Source organism: Sorghum bicolor, chromosome 9, assembly GCF_000003195.3.
Source record: "Sorghum bicolor cultivar BTx623 chromosome 9, Sorghum_bicolor_NCBIv3, whole genome shotgun sequence".
Lineage (NCBI taxonomy): Eukaryota > Viridiplantae > Streptophyta > Magnoliopsida > Poales > Poaceae > Sorghum > Sorghum bicolor.
The window spans coordinates 52,791,373-52,805,768 of NC_012878.2; the positions used below are offsets into that span (position 1 = coordinate 52,791,373).

The 14,396-nt window shown below is 46.6% G+C and overlaps 2 protein-coding genes across 2 annotated transcripts; both read left to right on the forward strand.

Annotated features, from left to right (window-relative positions):
* LOC8076995 (WEB family protein At2g38370) lies at positions 4,697-8,726 on the forward strand. The gene is made up of 2 exons (XM_002439909.2): positions 4,697-5,122; positions 7,057-8,726. The coding sequence occupies exons 1-2, from the start codon at positions 4,913-4,915 to the stop codon at positions 8,494-8,496; spliced, it is 1,650 nt and encodes a 549-aa protein (XP_002439954.1). The 5' UTR covers positions 4,697-4,912; the 3' UTR covers positions 8,497-8,726.
* LOC8076996 (DNA replication licensing factor MCM3 homolog 3) lies at positions 9,110-14,190 on the forward strand. Its single transcript, XM_002439910.2, has 16 exons — positions 9,110-9,323; positions 9,400-9,512; positions 9,621-9,829; positions 10,330-10,460; positions 10,547-10,785; positions 10,879-11,115; positions 11,198-11,352; positions 11,427-11,635; positions 11,729-11,891; positions 11,982-12,178; positions 12,662-12,721; positions 12,804-12,896; positions 13,095-13,258; positions 13,430-13,498; positions 13,592-13,733; positions 13,818-14,190. The coding sequence occupies exons 1-16, from the start codon at positions 9,258-9,260 to the stop codon at positions 13,872-13,874; spliced, it is 2,304 nt and encodes a 767-aa protein (XP_002439955.1). The 5' UTR covers positions 9,110-9,257; the 3' UTR covers positions 13,875-14,190.

A 14,396-nucleotide genomic window follows, 5' to 3' on the forward strand; every position in this document is an offset into this window, starting at 1 on the left:
GATTGATGCGTTTTGGGCACCTGGATCAGGATGGCTATATGGGCGCTGATGATGTGATGTGCCTGGGAGGCGGCGTCCAAGCAAAAAGTCCATACATGACGATGCATTTGCGCCTTCAATAAGACCAACGATCATATGTGTTTTAGTGTCGTTTTCAAGTTTGGGCAGTAAAAATAATCATAGTATAAGCCATAAAATGCATGATGGAGAGTTACTCACCAAGTCACCAATGTAATGAAAACTTGTATTATTATTGCTCAAAGAGATATGGAGAGAGGTTTCGTGATTATAAAGACGGCTGCCATTAGCACCTTGTCCTAGATCAGGATTTTTTTTTCTCTTATTTAGAGCATCTCCAACAGTTGGCCATTTGCAAAAACCATAAAAATTACTCTCCAACAGTTGGCCATTTGACTTATGCATTTTGCCAAACTTGGCATTTGATGGACCAAAGTAGGCATTTTTGCATAGGCTCTTTGGTTTGGCAAATTTAGAATCCCGGGAATCCATGACTTCTTGTCCACGCTCGGTCGCCTCCTTCCCCCTCCCGGTCGCGACTCTTTTTTTTTCCCGCCCGCGCGTGGCTATTTCCTTTTCTTCGCGTCCTTTTCATCGCGCCGCCTCCCGTCGCGCCTCCCATCGCCGCCTCCCCACATTGCACGCGCGTGTGAAAGAAGGTACGACGAGACGACGGGGCGATGCGCCTTCGGCCGAGACGACGGTACGACGAGACGACGGGGCGAGACGACGGAGCGCCGCCGCGATGTACACCGGCGATCGATGGCAATCTCCGATGAAATCCTCGATGGAATTGGCGGCAGAATTTCCCGCGCGCGCGAAGGATAGGAATCGCGGCAAGAGCGCGAAAAAAAGGAATATCCCGGTGGGTCCACAATTTAGGAGAATGGCAACTCAAAAAATGGCCAACTGTTGGAGATCTCCTCTTTTTCCCTTTGGCAAATGGTTCTTAGACTTGGCATTTTCCAACAAATGGCAAAGTACAAATGGCCAACTGTTGGAGATGCTCTTAGATATCCCAATAATATGTATAGTGCAACCAATATGTGGGTGTGTTTGCTGCTTGGAATTCGACTTATAGCCCACTGGGCCGGTTCGGGGTTGATGGGCTGCGGGTCGTCGTCAGCTGATGAAATTGGTCCAAGAAGCTATACAGTTTAAAGCCCAGACCGGCCCATTCACGTCATGCATTATTGCAGCGGACGCAACGGCGTGCGTGCGTGACCGGTGCGCCATCCTCGTGACAGAATTACTGTGCAGGGGGGAGTGGGGGACGCGTCAGCACGCCAGCATGTGATAACAAAAACCCAGAGACAGCATGAGTGCGCCGTTGTACCATGATATTTATGATTGCCCGTCCGTGCATCGCGCATCACGTACGTACTCCTACTAGATCTGCTTTTGCGTCGCCATGATGCAGGGCATGACACCGTAGTCTGTATTGCAGAACGTATTTGTATGTTTCTAATATAAAAATAGACTCATAAGTCTATATACGGCTGTAGAAATACGAGGACGGGTGAAGACGAATCCTAAGCTCCTAACAGTGTCATATATGTGGCCTCAGAGTCACAGGCCGGTCCCGGGCAAGCAGGGCGACAGTGGCAGCAGCAAGCATTACATCGTCAGAGAAGCAGATCATGTCTATTCTACTGCATGACCGGGCCCATGATTAGCTCGTGAGACGACGAATTGGAAAGGATGGCCGTACGAGGCTGTTTGCTCAAAAAAATCATGGCAAAAAATATTATTCATTAATTTATTATAAAGGGAAATCTACTGTTAACTAATATAAAAAATACTACTGATAAGATAAGTAAACGGACTGCTACCATGTTTAACCGGAAGGATTTTCGAGGCAATAATAATATAGTAAGAGTACGTAGGTTTTGTTCGCTGATGAACGTGCAGATCGGACAACGAACCACCGACCAGACCGCCTCCTGGGGAGAACAAAACATCTGCATTTTGCTTCAGGCTGGAACTGGAACTCTGCACTGCATGGACGCATGTAATCTGCCAGGTCCTCTACGGAATTTCTGGTTTTTCTGCTAGCACCTGTAAATTGGAGTCCGCTGCCCGCCCCCAAACCGAAGCAGAATTTCTTGCAGCTATTACTGTTAAAAAAAAGTCTCATTAAGTTGCCCGGGCCGGCCCTTCACGGGTTAATTTACTGACATGATGATTTTTTTTTTACGATTGTAAAGAAATTTATTACCCGCAGCAAGAAGCTGCTAAGATGGTTACAGAGTTAAGGTCTACTTGGAGTAGAGCCTGAAACAGAGTACAAATGAGGCCACAAACAGGCCTGGTACAATTACAGTTTTGGAATGTAATCATCGAGGTACGGGCCTGTTTTGCTAAAGTATCAGCTGTAGAATTTTGACTTCGGTTGATTTTGAAGAGTTGAGTCTGAAGAGTGGCTGCAGCATTGATGAAAACTTGTGTAAACGGTTTGATTCTCCACTAGGGCGGGTTTTGTTGGTTCTCCTGATGGAGAAAATGCACCAGTTGCTGGGAATCTGAAAGAAAGCTGCAGAATGGAATTTGAAGAGCCTGAACAATAGATACTCCAAGAGCTAGTGCTGCAGCCTCAGCCATGAGAACGGAGTGGCAGCGCTGAAGTTTAGCTTGGACATAGATGTATTGAGGCGGCTGTACCTGAAAATTTAGGATAAATATGCCTAGACCAGCATTGTTAGCAGATATATTTAGATCATCAGGGGTTACTGCTGCATCAACATAACATCTTGAACCCTGGAGGTTTGCTGGTAGGGGGCAATAGTGTGCTGCTGGCTGTTGTAGAATTTCCTGCAAAACTGAAAGTTGATTACCTTGGTTTTGAGCAATATGAGATGATGCCTGGGCTGGAATTTGCTCATTTTGTGTCGCGTAGGCTTGGATGGCCTGATGAACCTGAGGTGCTGTCCAATCCTTTCTGTTGAAATGGTAGTCATTCCTGGCTTTCCATATGAACCAGAGAGTATAAAGAAACTTGGTCAATAGAGCGTCAGGAGTGGTATCATTAACAATAAGGGTTATCGTTGATTGGACACCATCAATTTCAGGGGTAAAATTAGCTGTGTTGATGGAAGGGTTGGCTGTGAGCCATACCTGACGTGGGAGGGTGCATTGGAAAAACAGATGGTAGTCATCTTCAATCATGTTGCATCTATCACATGTGTTATTACCTGCGGATGAAAATCTGGTTGCTCTGTCAGCTGTGGCTAAGGCCCTTCTTATGAGTCTCCAGACAAAGGTTTTTATGACAGGAGGGATACAGGGATCACAATATCACAGGGGTAACAGAATCTAGCAACCGACAACATAGCAGTATATCAATACTGTGTATACGATCACATCAATGCATGGCGCGGTAGATTCCATCATGATCCATGACCATGAGGTTTCGGGTACATATGTGGCTCTTGACGCCTCCTCTCGTGAGTACTAGTTGTCACGTGACATTGCCTGACAGGTGGGGCCGATGCCTTTATTTGGGGGCGCCCTGGGTCCACTGCGCAGTGCTACTTTTGGATTATATATTGCTTGTGAGAAGAAGACGGACACGTCACGCACGCAGGTCGCCGCCAGGTTGAGGAAGAAGGGAGAGGAATAGAGGATCTGCGTGTCTTGTGGGAAATCGGAAATTCGGAATAGCCCTGTGCCCGGGCGTTGGTCCGTGATCTCGGAACAGTTTTCGTGGCGCACGAGATGACACAAACCAATCCAATCATGCAGCAATGTTAACGGCGTTGGCGCTGCTGGGCCTGAGAGACTGGGAGAGCCGGAGAGGGAGCAATGCCCCGGGGGGGGGGGGGGGGGGGGGGGGGGGGCTGCGACGGACGGCCGTTCCGTACGGCACGAATAGGCACATCCGATCTGTATTTCAATTGACGACTCTTTCTGGTTACAATGTTTTTTAAATATCACGCAGTAGGATTATAGGATAGTATAGTTCCTTGTCTCATTATACCGCAACTTGTACAATCGTTGGTATTCGGTTGGTTATGCTCGTCAAAGTATTTGTGTTAGGAACAACCGGAGCAAACCTGCAGAGAGTCGGAACAAAAAAGACTGCTTCGTCGAGTTGGAGTGGTGGACAGTGGATACTGTACACACTGTGCATGTAGTGAGGCCTCTCTACAGGACCATTTTAACTTTCGGAAGCTCGAGCCTCCAGGCCCGTGGTGGTCTCTGGGCACAGTAGGCCGTAGTTCTGGCCATTCGATTTTACCATCCAGACACGGCGGGCGTGATCCACGGATCAGCAGCCCATGAACCCCCCCGGGGCCAGGTCCCCCCAATCCAAGCTACAGCCTACAGGTTACGTCCTCGCCCGGCCCGGCAGCCACCAACCCAACGGAAGACACCGACCCGACCGGACCGGACCGCCGCGCCACCCACCCACCCCCACCTCGTCAGTTTCGTCAGCGGGCACGGGGTGAAAACTGCTGTTGTTTCCGCGCACCTACCAGCACGGCAGCACCGCCTTTTCCTCCCACTCCATCTCCTGGGAGGGCTCACAAGCCACAGCGCACCGCGCACCTACGCTCGTCGTCACCATTCACCAAGCAGGTCGCGAGGCGAGGGGTTTGTACTACAAAACTTTCTTTACGTCTCCCCACCAACGCCGCGCCGCGCTAAAAAGCGGACCGCGGACGGGACACGCACCCCGGCATCCGCACGCTGCTGCCGCTACGGACAGCCAGAGCCGAGAAAACCTGCAGCAGCGCTCACGGTCACGGGCGCGCACGCACCCGCCCGGGTAGGACAGGACAGGACACTCCCATAGTCCCATTGCCTTCGCCCCGCTCGCCGCTCCCCCACTCCGCTACACTCATCAGCGCTGCGGAAGTGCGGCGGTGCTCCTCTCCTCGGCCGGACGCCCGCGATGGCGGGAGTGGCGGCGCAGGCGCAGCGCGCCGTCGGCGGCGTCCCCGCAGGTGGCGGCGAGCAGGCGGCGGCAATGCGGGCGCGCGGCGAGGTGGACACGTCGTCGCCGTTCCAGTCCGTGCGCCAGGCCGTCGACCTGTTCGGCGGCGGGGCTGCCGCCGTCTCCCAGTGGCGCCACCCGCCGCCCGTCGTCCACCTCCGCCCAGAGGTCAGTCAACCGGAGCCCGCCGCCCCGCCCCGCCCCGGGTAGTACCTTTTTTGCTTGCGGCTTTATTTTTGTTTATTATGCAGCCGCGCGGCACGGCAGTGGCCTTTCGCTTTTTCAAAGCGCAGCGCAGGAGGGTGGCGGCGGCATGCTTGCCATCGCGCTGCTTTCTCAGCCAATACCTTTTTTCAAAGAAACTTCGCATCTCCTGATCAATTTAGTTTGAGATCGGCCGTGCCTGTACGGATTTGAATTTTCAAGGGGTACCAATTCATAAACGCGAGGGTTTTACTTCTAACTTGCTTTCTAGTACTAGCATTGTTGTTTGTATAGCAGCCGTGGTTAGGTTTCTGGGTTTAATTTGGGGGTGGTCAGGGCAGACGACATCCGAACTACGCAGCATTCTTTTCGAGTTTCGGCGAAGTGGTTGGGCGTCATTGGTGTGGGTGATTGTGACAGGCCATTGTGGCCTTGTGGGACTTTGGAATCAATCTGGAGCCGAAAGAAACCAAATGCATGATGGCATTTACTACTAGCTACTAGTAAGCTGGGTGTCCTCTTCGGTCCGACATTGTTGAGGAATAGAGGTCCACTATTAGATCTTGATGCTGTTGGGTTATGAATTATGAGCAGTCACCAGCCTCTCGCTTTGTCTGTTGCACACTTACAGGTTACAAGCACTGTATCCTGAAAGAGATGAAATATAGTGCAGCATAACAGGATGTAAAGGTAGTAGTAGTAGTACAACATTACAACTGACTAGCAAGCATGAATTGCCACACTTCATTACAGTATGCTGGTGTTTATGTTTTACTGTTGCTGTTACACATCATCACCTGATTTTTTTTCATTTCTCCTAAAAAAGATGGCCATATTTTTACTTGACATTTTTTTTTGCAAGACACAAGTTGTTAGTTTTGTCCAATTTACAACCCCATATAGTTTGCTTGGGATCCTGGTTTGTCACAACTCACAACTAGGAAGAAGTTATGGTTTGAATGTATTATGTATTATTACTCGAGGAGACAACTAAGTAAACTATTGGCATTATTTGTACTCCCTTCATCCCAAATTATAAGTCATTCTAAGAATCTTGGAGAGTCAAACTATCCTAAGTTTGACCAAATTTATATGATAAGATAATAATTATTATGATACCAACTAAGTATCATTAGATTATTCTTTAATTATATTTTCATAGTATACTCACTTTATGTTACAAATCTTAGTATTTCTCTCTATAATTTTAGTCAAACTTGAAAATGATTTGACTCTCTAAGGTTCTTGGAATGACTTATAATTTGGAATGGAGGGAGTAGGTATGTCAAGACTACTATTAGTATGATCTTTGATACAGGTCCTAGTGTGGAAGTGCTTAGATCAGAGTACAGGAGGATGCCAACAATTTTGGCATTAGCTGAACATGTGAGGCACCCAAGGATTTAGATAGGATGTTGGAGTCACTACTTTATTACTAGCTGGTCTCTGTAGATGTAATATAAGAATCAGGAGGCAATTGAATAGTTGTATTTTAGAGTGTTTTTTTTAATCTTCTAAGTCTTTCAGTGTAAGACGTTGCCAATGTTTTTCAGTATTAGTCCCAAGTATACTTTCTTATGAATTGCATGGTGAGGACTGATGAAGTAACCTATGGAAATTTAAGTTGGAATTACTGGTCGTCGTTGTTGCCAATTTTTATCTTCTAGTCGCTGTTTGGCTTGCTGTTGATTGCCATGTTATTCAGAATATATAAGGGGATTTCAGTTTGAACTTTATTCTTCACCTTCGCATTAGATGTCCAATTTTGAACATATTTCTTCAAAGAAGTGTTCTCCCTCTATGCATTTTTTCAGTGTAGTGTGTACACTGTACAGTTCACATTTCTGTTCTTCACAAATAAAATCTGTAACTCTGTCCATGGGCACCATTTATTTCAGGAAGAAGAACTTATGAAAGTTGAGGAACAAACAGTGAAGCTGGAGATGGAACTTTTTGTTAAGGAAAAGGAAACATTTAAGGTCTTGAAAGAACTACAGGAAACAAAGCATGTTATAGATGCCTTGAAAGTACAAATAGAGAAGGTAACAGCGGAGGACACAAATGCGGCAAAAGGCCATGCTGATACAGGGATCGTACATCCACTTCCTGCTGTCGAACAAAAAACCAGTAGCCACACCGAGCCATCAATCCAGAGCACAAAAGGTACACAGTCCCCACTAACCACGTTGATCAAGCTGAATCAGGCAAAAGCATTCCTTAACACGGACACTGTCAACATGTTAAAGAGCCAGATAGAGAAGGAGAAAGGGTCACTTGAGAAAACCCGCGAAAGGTTACAATTCAACCTGGGGAAGGCTTCATCATTAGAAACAGATTTGACCAAAACTGTTGCACAGCTGCAGGTAGTAAAAACTCCACAACCTGTCCTTGAGCCTTCTGAAATCTGGTTGCAGATGAAGCACTTGAATGCTGAGAAAGCAAAGCACAAGAAGGTGTCAGAGGATTTGAGGAATGAGATTTGTGAATTGACAGCTGCAATCGAGCACACAAGGTCTAAGACAAAGACTATGCAGTTCAGAATCGTCATGGCTGAGAAACTAAAGGAAGCCTCCCAACGTGGAGAATCTATTGCTCTTGCAGAGATGAAAAAACTGAGCAACGGGTGGGACCTGAACGCCAATACTTCTGATGTTACACTCTCTGTTGAGGAGCACTCTACGTTTGTGCTCAAAGCACAAGAAGCGGACAGTGCCGCTAGGAAGAAAATTGACGCAGCAATGCAAGAGCTAGATCAAGCAAACCAGTGTAAGCTAGAACTCTTGGAAAGAGTAGAGGAAGCAACGGCAGCTGTCGAGACGAGCAGGAAGGCTCTGGAGGAGGCCCAGAGGAGGGAGGAATCTGAAAACAAAGCCAAGCTAGCAGCTGAAGAGACGCTCCGAAAACTGCGGTCAGACCAAATAATCCAGAACTGGCGCCCGATCAGCAACAGTTCAGTAAAATTCAAGAACACGGCACTGGCAGCGCCCCGGCGAGCAGCAGGCTCTGGGATATATGACGTGAACGGCCTGAGCCTGGTGACCACGGGGCCAAACAACGTGAAGACGGTGTCCATCGGTCAGATCCTGAGCATGAAGCTGGACCGCGAGCTTGAGATGACAAAGACCACCAACACGAGGAAGAAGGTTTCTCTCGGGCAGATCCTGAGCCAGAAGTACGAAATGTTCTCCCCGTTGAGGATAGACCACGACTGCGCTTCGCGCAAGCAGTTCCAGCCGAGGAGGAAGAGGATGGGGTTCGTCGTGTACGCGCTGCTGCTCGCGAAGCAGAGGCATAGGAGGAGGAAGGCTGCCTCCTGCACTCACGGTGGCTTCAGCTAGTTTAGTTCGGATGGTCAGTGCTCAGCTGCGCTGTAGTCGTTTATATATTTTACAATAAGAGATCGGAATAATCGTTACATTTGTAATTAGTTAGTTCTATGAACAAAGTTGGTATTTTTAGTACTAGCTACTCCCTGTTCTGGCCACACTTGCTGTTGAAGGGTCAGACGTCAGTGCCAGTGTGCCACACTGCCAAATGGTTTCGTAGTATGGTCAGGAAGTACATCAAATACCTGGCTGGCGAGTGGCGTGTATGTCTCGAGTTGGCGAATTGCACGTCGCTCAGGTGCGCCGCCGTGTAGCTTACTCCCAGCAACAAATATGTTGGTCTCGAGTTGGTGAATTGCCACAGCGCTCTGTCGCAACCTAGCCGCGCTCCTTACTGGGCCAAAATGCTACCAGTGCTCGTCGATGGGCTCGACCATCCTCTGCCAACCTTTTTTTTCTCACTAGTGGGCCTCAAGTACGGCCTCTATTTTCTCTACATGTCGCGCATGTGATATTGTGATCGAAAGCCCATGGACCGCGGAATCCGCTGTCCCGCGTCACCCGGAGCGCGCGAAAACCACGTCTTCCCGCCACGCCGCGCGCCAACTCCCGCCAAAACGCGCCGCCTTCATCCCCACCCTCTACCCCCAAATCCAAATCCGCCCGCCTGCCGCAGCCCCGAGCCCCCCATTCCCGCGCCTCGGCCCCTTCCTCTAGCAGCCCCGCTCGCTCTCTTCCGGCCTCGCGCTCCGTCTCCGAACCCGCAGGCAGCCATGGACGTCAACGAGGAGGCCATGGCGGCGCACAAGCGCGCCTTCCTCGACTTCCTCGACCAAGACGTAAGTCCCCTCGCCGTCCCTAGCGCCGCCGCCGGTTCGCCGGGTACTCGGCTGACGTTCTTGCCCCTCATCGCAGGTTGGGAAGGGGGTTTACATGCAGGCCGTCCGCGACATGGTCCAGAACAAGCGCCACCGCCTCATCATCGGCATGGACGACCTCCGCAACCACAACCTCGATCTCGCCCGCAGGTGCCCCGCCGCTGCCTCCCCCTCACTTTCTCGTGCGCTTCTGTTGTTGTTCTGTTGGGCAAGTTCCTGCCTCTCTGGCTGATACGGTCTGCCCTTGCGTGTGAATAGGGTGATTCGAAGCCCCGGGGAGTATATGCAGCCGGCGTCGGACGCGGTTTCGGAGGTGGCGAGGAATCTAGATCCCAAGTTTCTGAAGGAAGGGGAGCGCGTGATGGTGGGCTTCTCGGGGCCGTTCGGGTTCCACAGGGTCACGCCTAGGGATCTCATGTCCTCCTTCATCGGCACCATGGTCTGCGTTGAGGGCATCGTCACCAAATGTAATGGCTCACTTCCCCCTTTCAGCAGATGGACCACATTGTTGTTATGATCTGATTCCAGTCATACTGCTTGTTGAATGCACTTTGTTTACATGGTTCTAGATTGTGTTGTCAGGGTCTTTTGAACAAGCTCCAATTAAACTATATGATTCTTCTTGCTGGTGGATAGAAGTTTTGTGGTAGTTCGATTGGTACCTTTGTGGTAAAGGGAAACTGCAAAACAGAATGGGTAAAATTGTGCTTGTTAGCTGTGTCATGAATGACAGTGTCAGAATGACTGAGCTACTCGAATTTGTAGAAACTTTAGTGTTGACTTATGTTAATTCATCACTAATGTTGTGCATGTAGCATACTAATTTGATGCTAACTACTTGGTCTATCAAATTATTAGTCCACGCCCAGCAATTTACTAATACTTAAGCATAGACAGACACCAGATTTCTAGTGAAGTACCTCTACACCTTTGAGTGCTAATCTTATTTTTCCTCCTGAAAAAACAGGCTCGTTGGTAAGGCCAAAAGTTGTTAAGAGCGTTCACTTCTGCCCTGTGACTGGGGACTTTCTATCGCGTGAATACAGGGACATCACTTCTTTTGTAGGCTTGCCTACTGGCTCTGTTTATCCAACAAGGGTATGCTCCTATTTGCTCTCTGCAATTTCATTAAATCAACCACTTTGGTACTGTAGTTGTAATGCTGCTCAATCTGCAATGGCTAGGATGAGAATGGTAACTTGTTGGTCACCGAGTATGGAATGTGTGAATACAAGGATCACCAGACATTGTCCATGCAAGAAGTGCCTGAAAATTCTGCACCTGGACAGCTCCCAAGAACTGTCGATGTTATTGTCGAAGATGATCTTGTAGATTGTTGCAAACCTGGTGATCGTGTCTCAATTGTCGGTGTATACAAGGCTCTACCAGGGAAAAGCAAGGGAAGTGTTAGTGGTGTGTTCAGGTTAGTTCAGCTATGACTATGACCCTCCCCAAAGCTGGCTTCAATTTACCTATTTCCGAAGTATGATGTGGTTTTGTATTACTATGTCTGTAGAACTGTCCTTATCGCAAATAATGTGTCGCTTCTTAACAAAGAGGCAAATGCACCTGTCTATACTCGGGAAGATCTGAAGCGGATGAAAGAAATATCAAGGAGAAATGACACCTTCGACGTGCTGGGAAACTCACTTGCTCCATCCATATATGGTCATCTATGGATAAAGAAGGCAGTAGTACTACTGATGCTTGGTGGCGTTGAGAAGAATCTAAAAAATGGAACTCACTTGAGAGGGTAAGTGATGTTTCAGATCATTACTGATACATGATTTTATTGATTGTGCTTTATTTATTTATTCCTATATTTTGGCATACAGAGATATAAACATGATGATGGTGGGAGATCCTTCAGTTGCCAAGTCCCAGCTCCTAAGAGCTGTGATGAACATTGCCCCTTTGGCTATCTCAACAACTGGCAGGGGTTCATCTGGTGTTGGTTTGACTGCTGCTGTGACTTCTGATCAAGAGACTGGTAAATTACGCAACTCTACTTAGTGCATTGGTGTTCATTTTCCTGTAAAAGCCACATGACAAATTTCTGTTCAGGGGAAAGAAGGCTTGAAGCTGGTGCCATGGTTCTTGCTGATCGTGGTGTTGTCTGCATTGATGAGTTTGATAAAATGAATGATCAAGACCGAGTTGCTATTCATGAAGTCATGGAACAGCAAACTGTAACCATTGCAAAGGCAGGAATACATGCCTCGCTAAATGCGAGATGTAGTGTAATTGCTGCAGCAAATCCAATATATGGAACTGTAAGCTCTTATCTCATTTCTTTCCCTAGCTCCATAAGCGTGCTCCATTTGATTGGTTGTTGTTTCTGACAATACTTTCTGGCCTTATGACAGTATGATCGATCATTGACGCCAACAAAGAATATTGGGCTTCCCGATTCACTGCTTTCCCGTTTTGATTTACTTTTTATTGTTCTTGATCAAATGGATCCTGAGATTGACCGGCAAATTTCAGAACACGTTGCTCGAATGCATAGATATTGCACTGATGATGGAGGTAGCTTTGCTATTTTACAGTCAAATAGATTTGTTCAGTTCTTCAATTCTTTTCATTTGCTTAATAAAAGACAAACCTCATAAACTGTAGGAGCAAGGTCTCTTGATAAGGATGGATGTGCTGAAGAAGACGATGGTGATGCTATTTTTGTTAAGTATGATAGGATGCTCCATGGTCAGGATAGAAGAAGAGGAAAGAAAGCTAAGCAGGATAGGCTAACTGTCAAATTTGTGAAGAAATATATTCATTATGCAAAGAACCTTATTCAACCAAAGCTCACTGACGAGGTAACCTTTTCCACTATTTTGCATTAATATACCATGTTTTCCTCACACCAAGTTGAGGGCTTGAATGTGCACTGAAAACATGAGATAACACTCTGTACGACATGGATCTCACTGCACATCAGCCCATACAGTGACACTGCATGTGTCTTGAGTGTTTATGGAAGAGCTACAGGTCTGATCCATGCAGAATTTAGAATTTGTATGATATCACTCAATCTGCCAACAGTTCCAGCTCCAGGAATTTCTGGACCAAGTGATGACCACAGCTCCAAAAAATTCTTGGAGCTGGAACTCTGCCAAACAGGCCTTTATTTTTCATTGCAATGTGACCTTGTGTGGGCTGCTTTCTTTTTCCTTTTCAATACACTTCCTGTATTTCAGTATTTTTTTATTGTATTCTCAATTCTTCAAGAGATGAAGAGAATCTCTTACAAAATACAAAGGTCTCCCTTCAGATATAGCATTGAAATTCTTCTGCTGCAGGCATCTGATCATATTGCTACTTCATATGCTGAGCTCAGGGATGGTAGTGCAAATGCAAAGGTTTGATTCAAGCATGGCTGTCTGCTGTCTCATTAATGGTATATGTTTGTATCTCGCATTTGTTTACCTTTGTGTTTTACAGTCTGGTGGAGGTACACTTCCAATTACAGCAAGGACACTGGAAACCATAATCCGTCTATCCACAGCTCATGCCAAGATGAAACTGAGACATGAGGTATTTTGTTAATTCCACTCGCAACCTACCCACATCAACTCTCTGGATCAACCACAGTTCATATTTGTTTGCTCATGATTTTCCTGAAACTTCACCAAGAAATGAAGCAATTTCTCCATTTTAGAAACAGTTTAATTTTTGGAAGGTTAACTGAGCCATTTGTCCTTGAGAGAATCACATCATGGCAATGTCTTGCAGGTTCTGAAATCCGATGTTGAGGCTGCATTGCAAGTTCTAAATTTTGCAATATACCACAAGGAATTGACTGAGATGGAAGAGCGTGAACAGAGAGAAATGGAGATGAAACAGCAAGCTGATCATGATGCAGGTGCAACTGGTGGCACTGAGGATGGGCATGGAAGGTGATTTTAATATTTTATAACTTTGTCCATATACCCACTTGTCTGAACTTTTTTAAGAACTAAGTAGCTTATTTGCAGTATGTTTCCCATCCCAGACTTTTGTTCCACTTAGTTTTTACCTACTTGGCTACTCCCCGTTCTTGTATCTAAAAATATCTGTATTCTTCACAGCTCTGGAAACGATCCAATGGATGTGGATGTAGGAAACACTTCAAATGATCAGAATGTTCCTGCAGAGAGGTCACTACATAACCTGTAAATCTGGACATTCAGCTTTGTTTTGTTTTGTTTATGCCTGATCCTTTGCTGCCCTTGTTTTTGTATAACCTGCAGAATTGAAGCATTCGAAGCAATTCTGGGTCAGCATGTGTTGGCAAGCCATGTAGATCAAATGTCAATTGATGAAATCGAGCAGACGGTGAATAGGGAGTCAACTGCACCTTACACCAGAAGCCAAGTAGAGTTTATTTTGGAGGTATGAAAAAACAAAGCTGGTTTTATTTCAACATACAGCTAAGCATGTCGTTTGCATTAAAATTTTATTTCTTTGTGCTCTCAGAGGATGCAAGATGCAAACAGGATAATGATACGAGATGGTGTTGTTCGAATCATATAACTACCAGTCTACCAGGACGTTTACCTGTGGATCCCCTGGACATGCTGTGTCATGATGGCTGTCTGTCTGTAACCAACTTATTTATTGAAGTATTTGTTTCTTAATGTTTAGGATTGAGACAATCATTGGTCCCCTTGGTACTTTTAGTTAATGTAATGTATTGCTTACCTGACCTAGTGATATTTAGTACCTAAGTCATGTCTGGTTGTGTTCGAGTTTATGCAATTGCAGTTCATTCTGACTAGTAAAATTTACACGTTCTGAGTTGCTGACAGTGTAGGCTTTCTAGGAACCGACGCCAGATGGAATTTGTTCTGACTTTCTGTTGGGTTGGAAACGTGATACTACATTGTACTGTAGAATGTGAAATGTCAATAATGGATGTCACATAGGGGAGCCCTGAAATTCAAAGTTGGGTGTAAACTCTTGAATTACGTTCTGAATTATCAAAACCCTGAATCCCTGATCTTAAAAGGTTCCGCTTTCACCAAGGCAACTGCAATCCTCAGACTAGTTGCCATG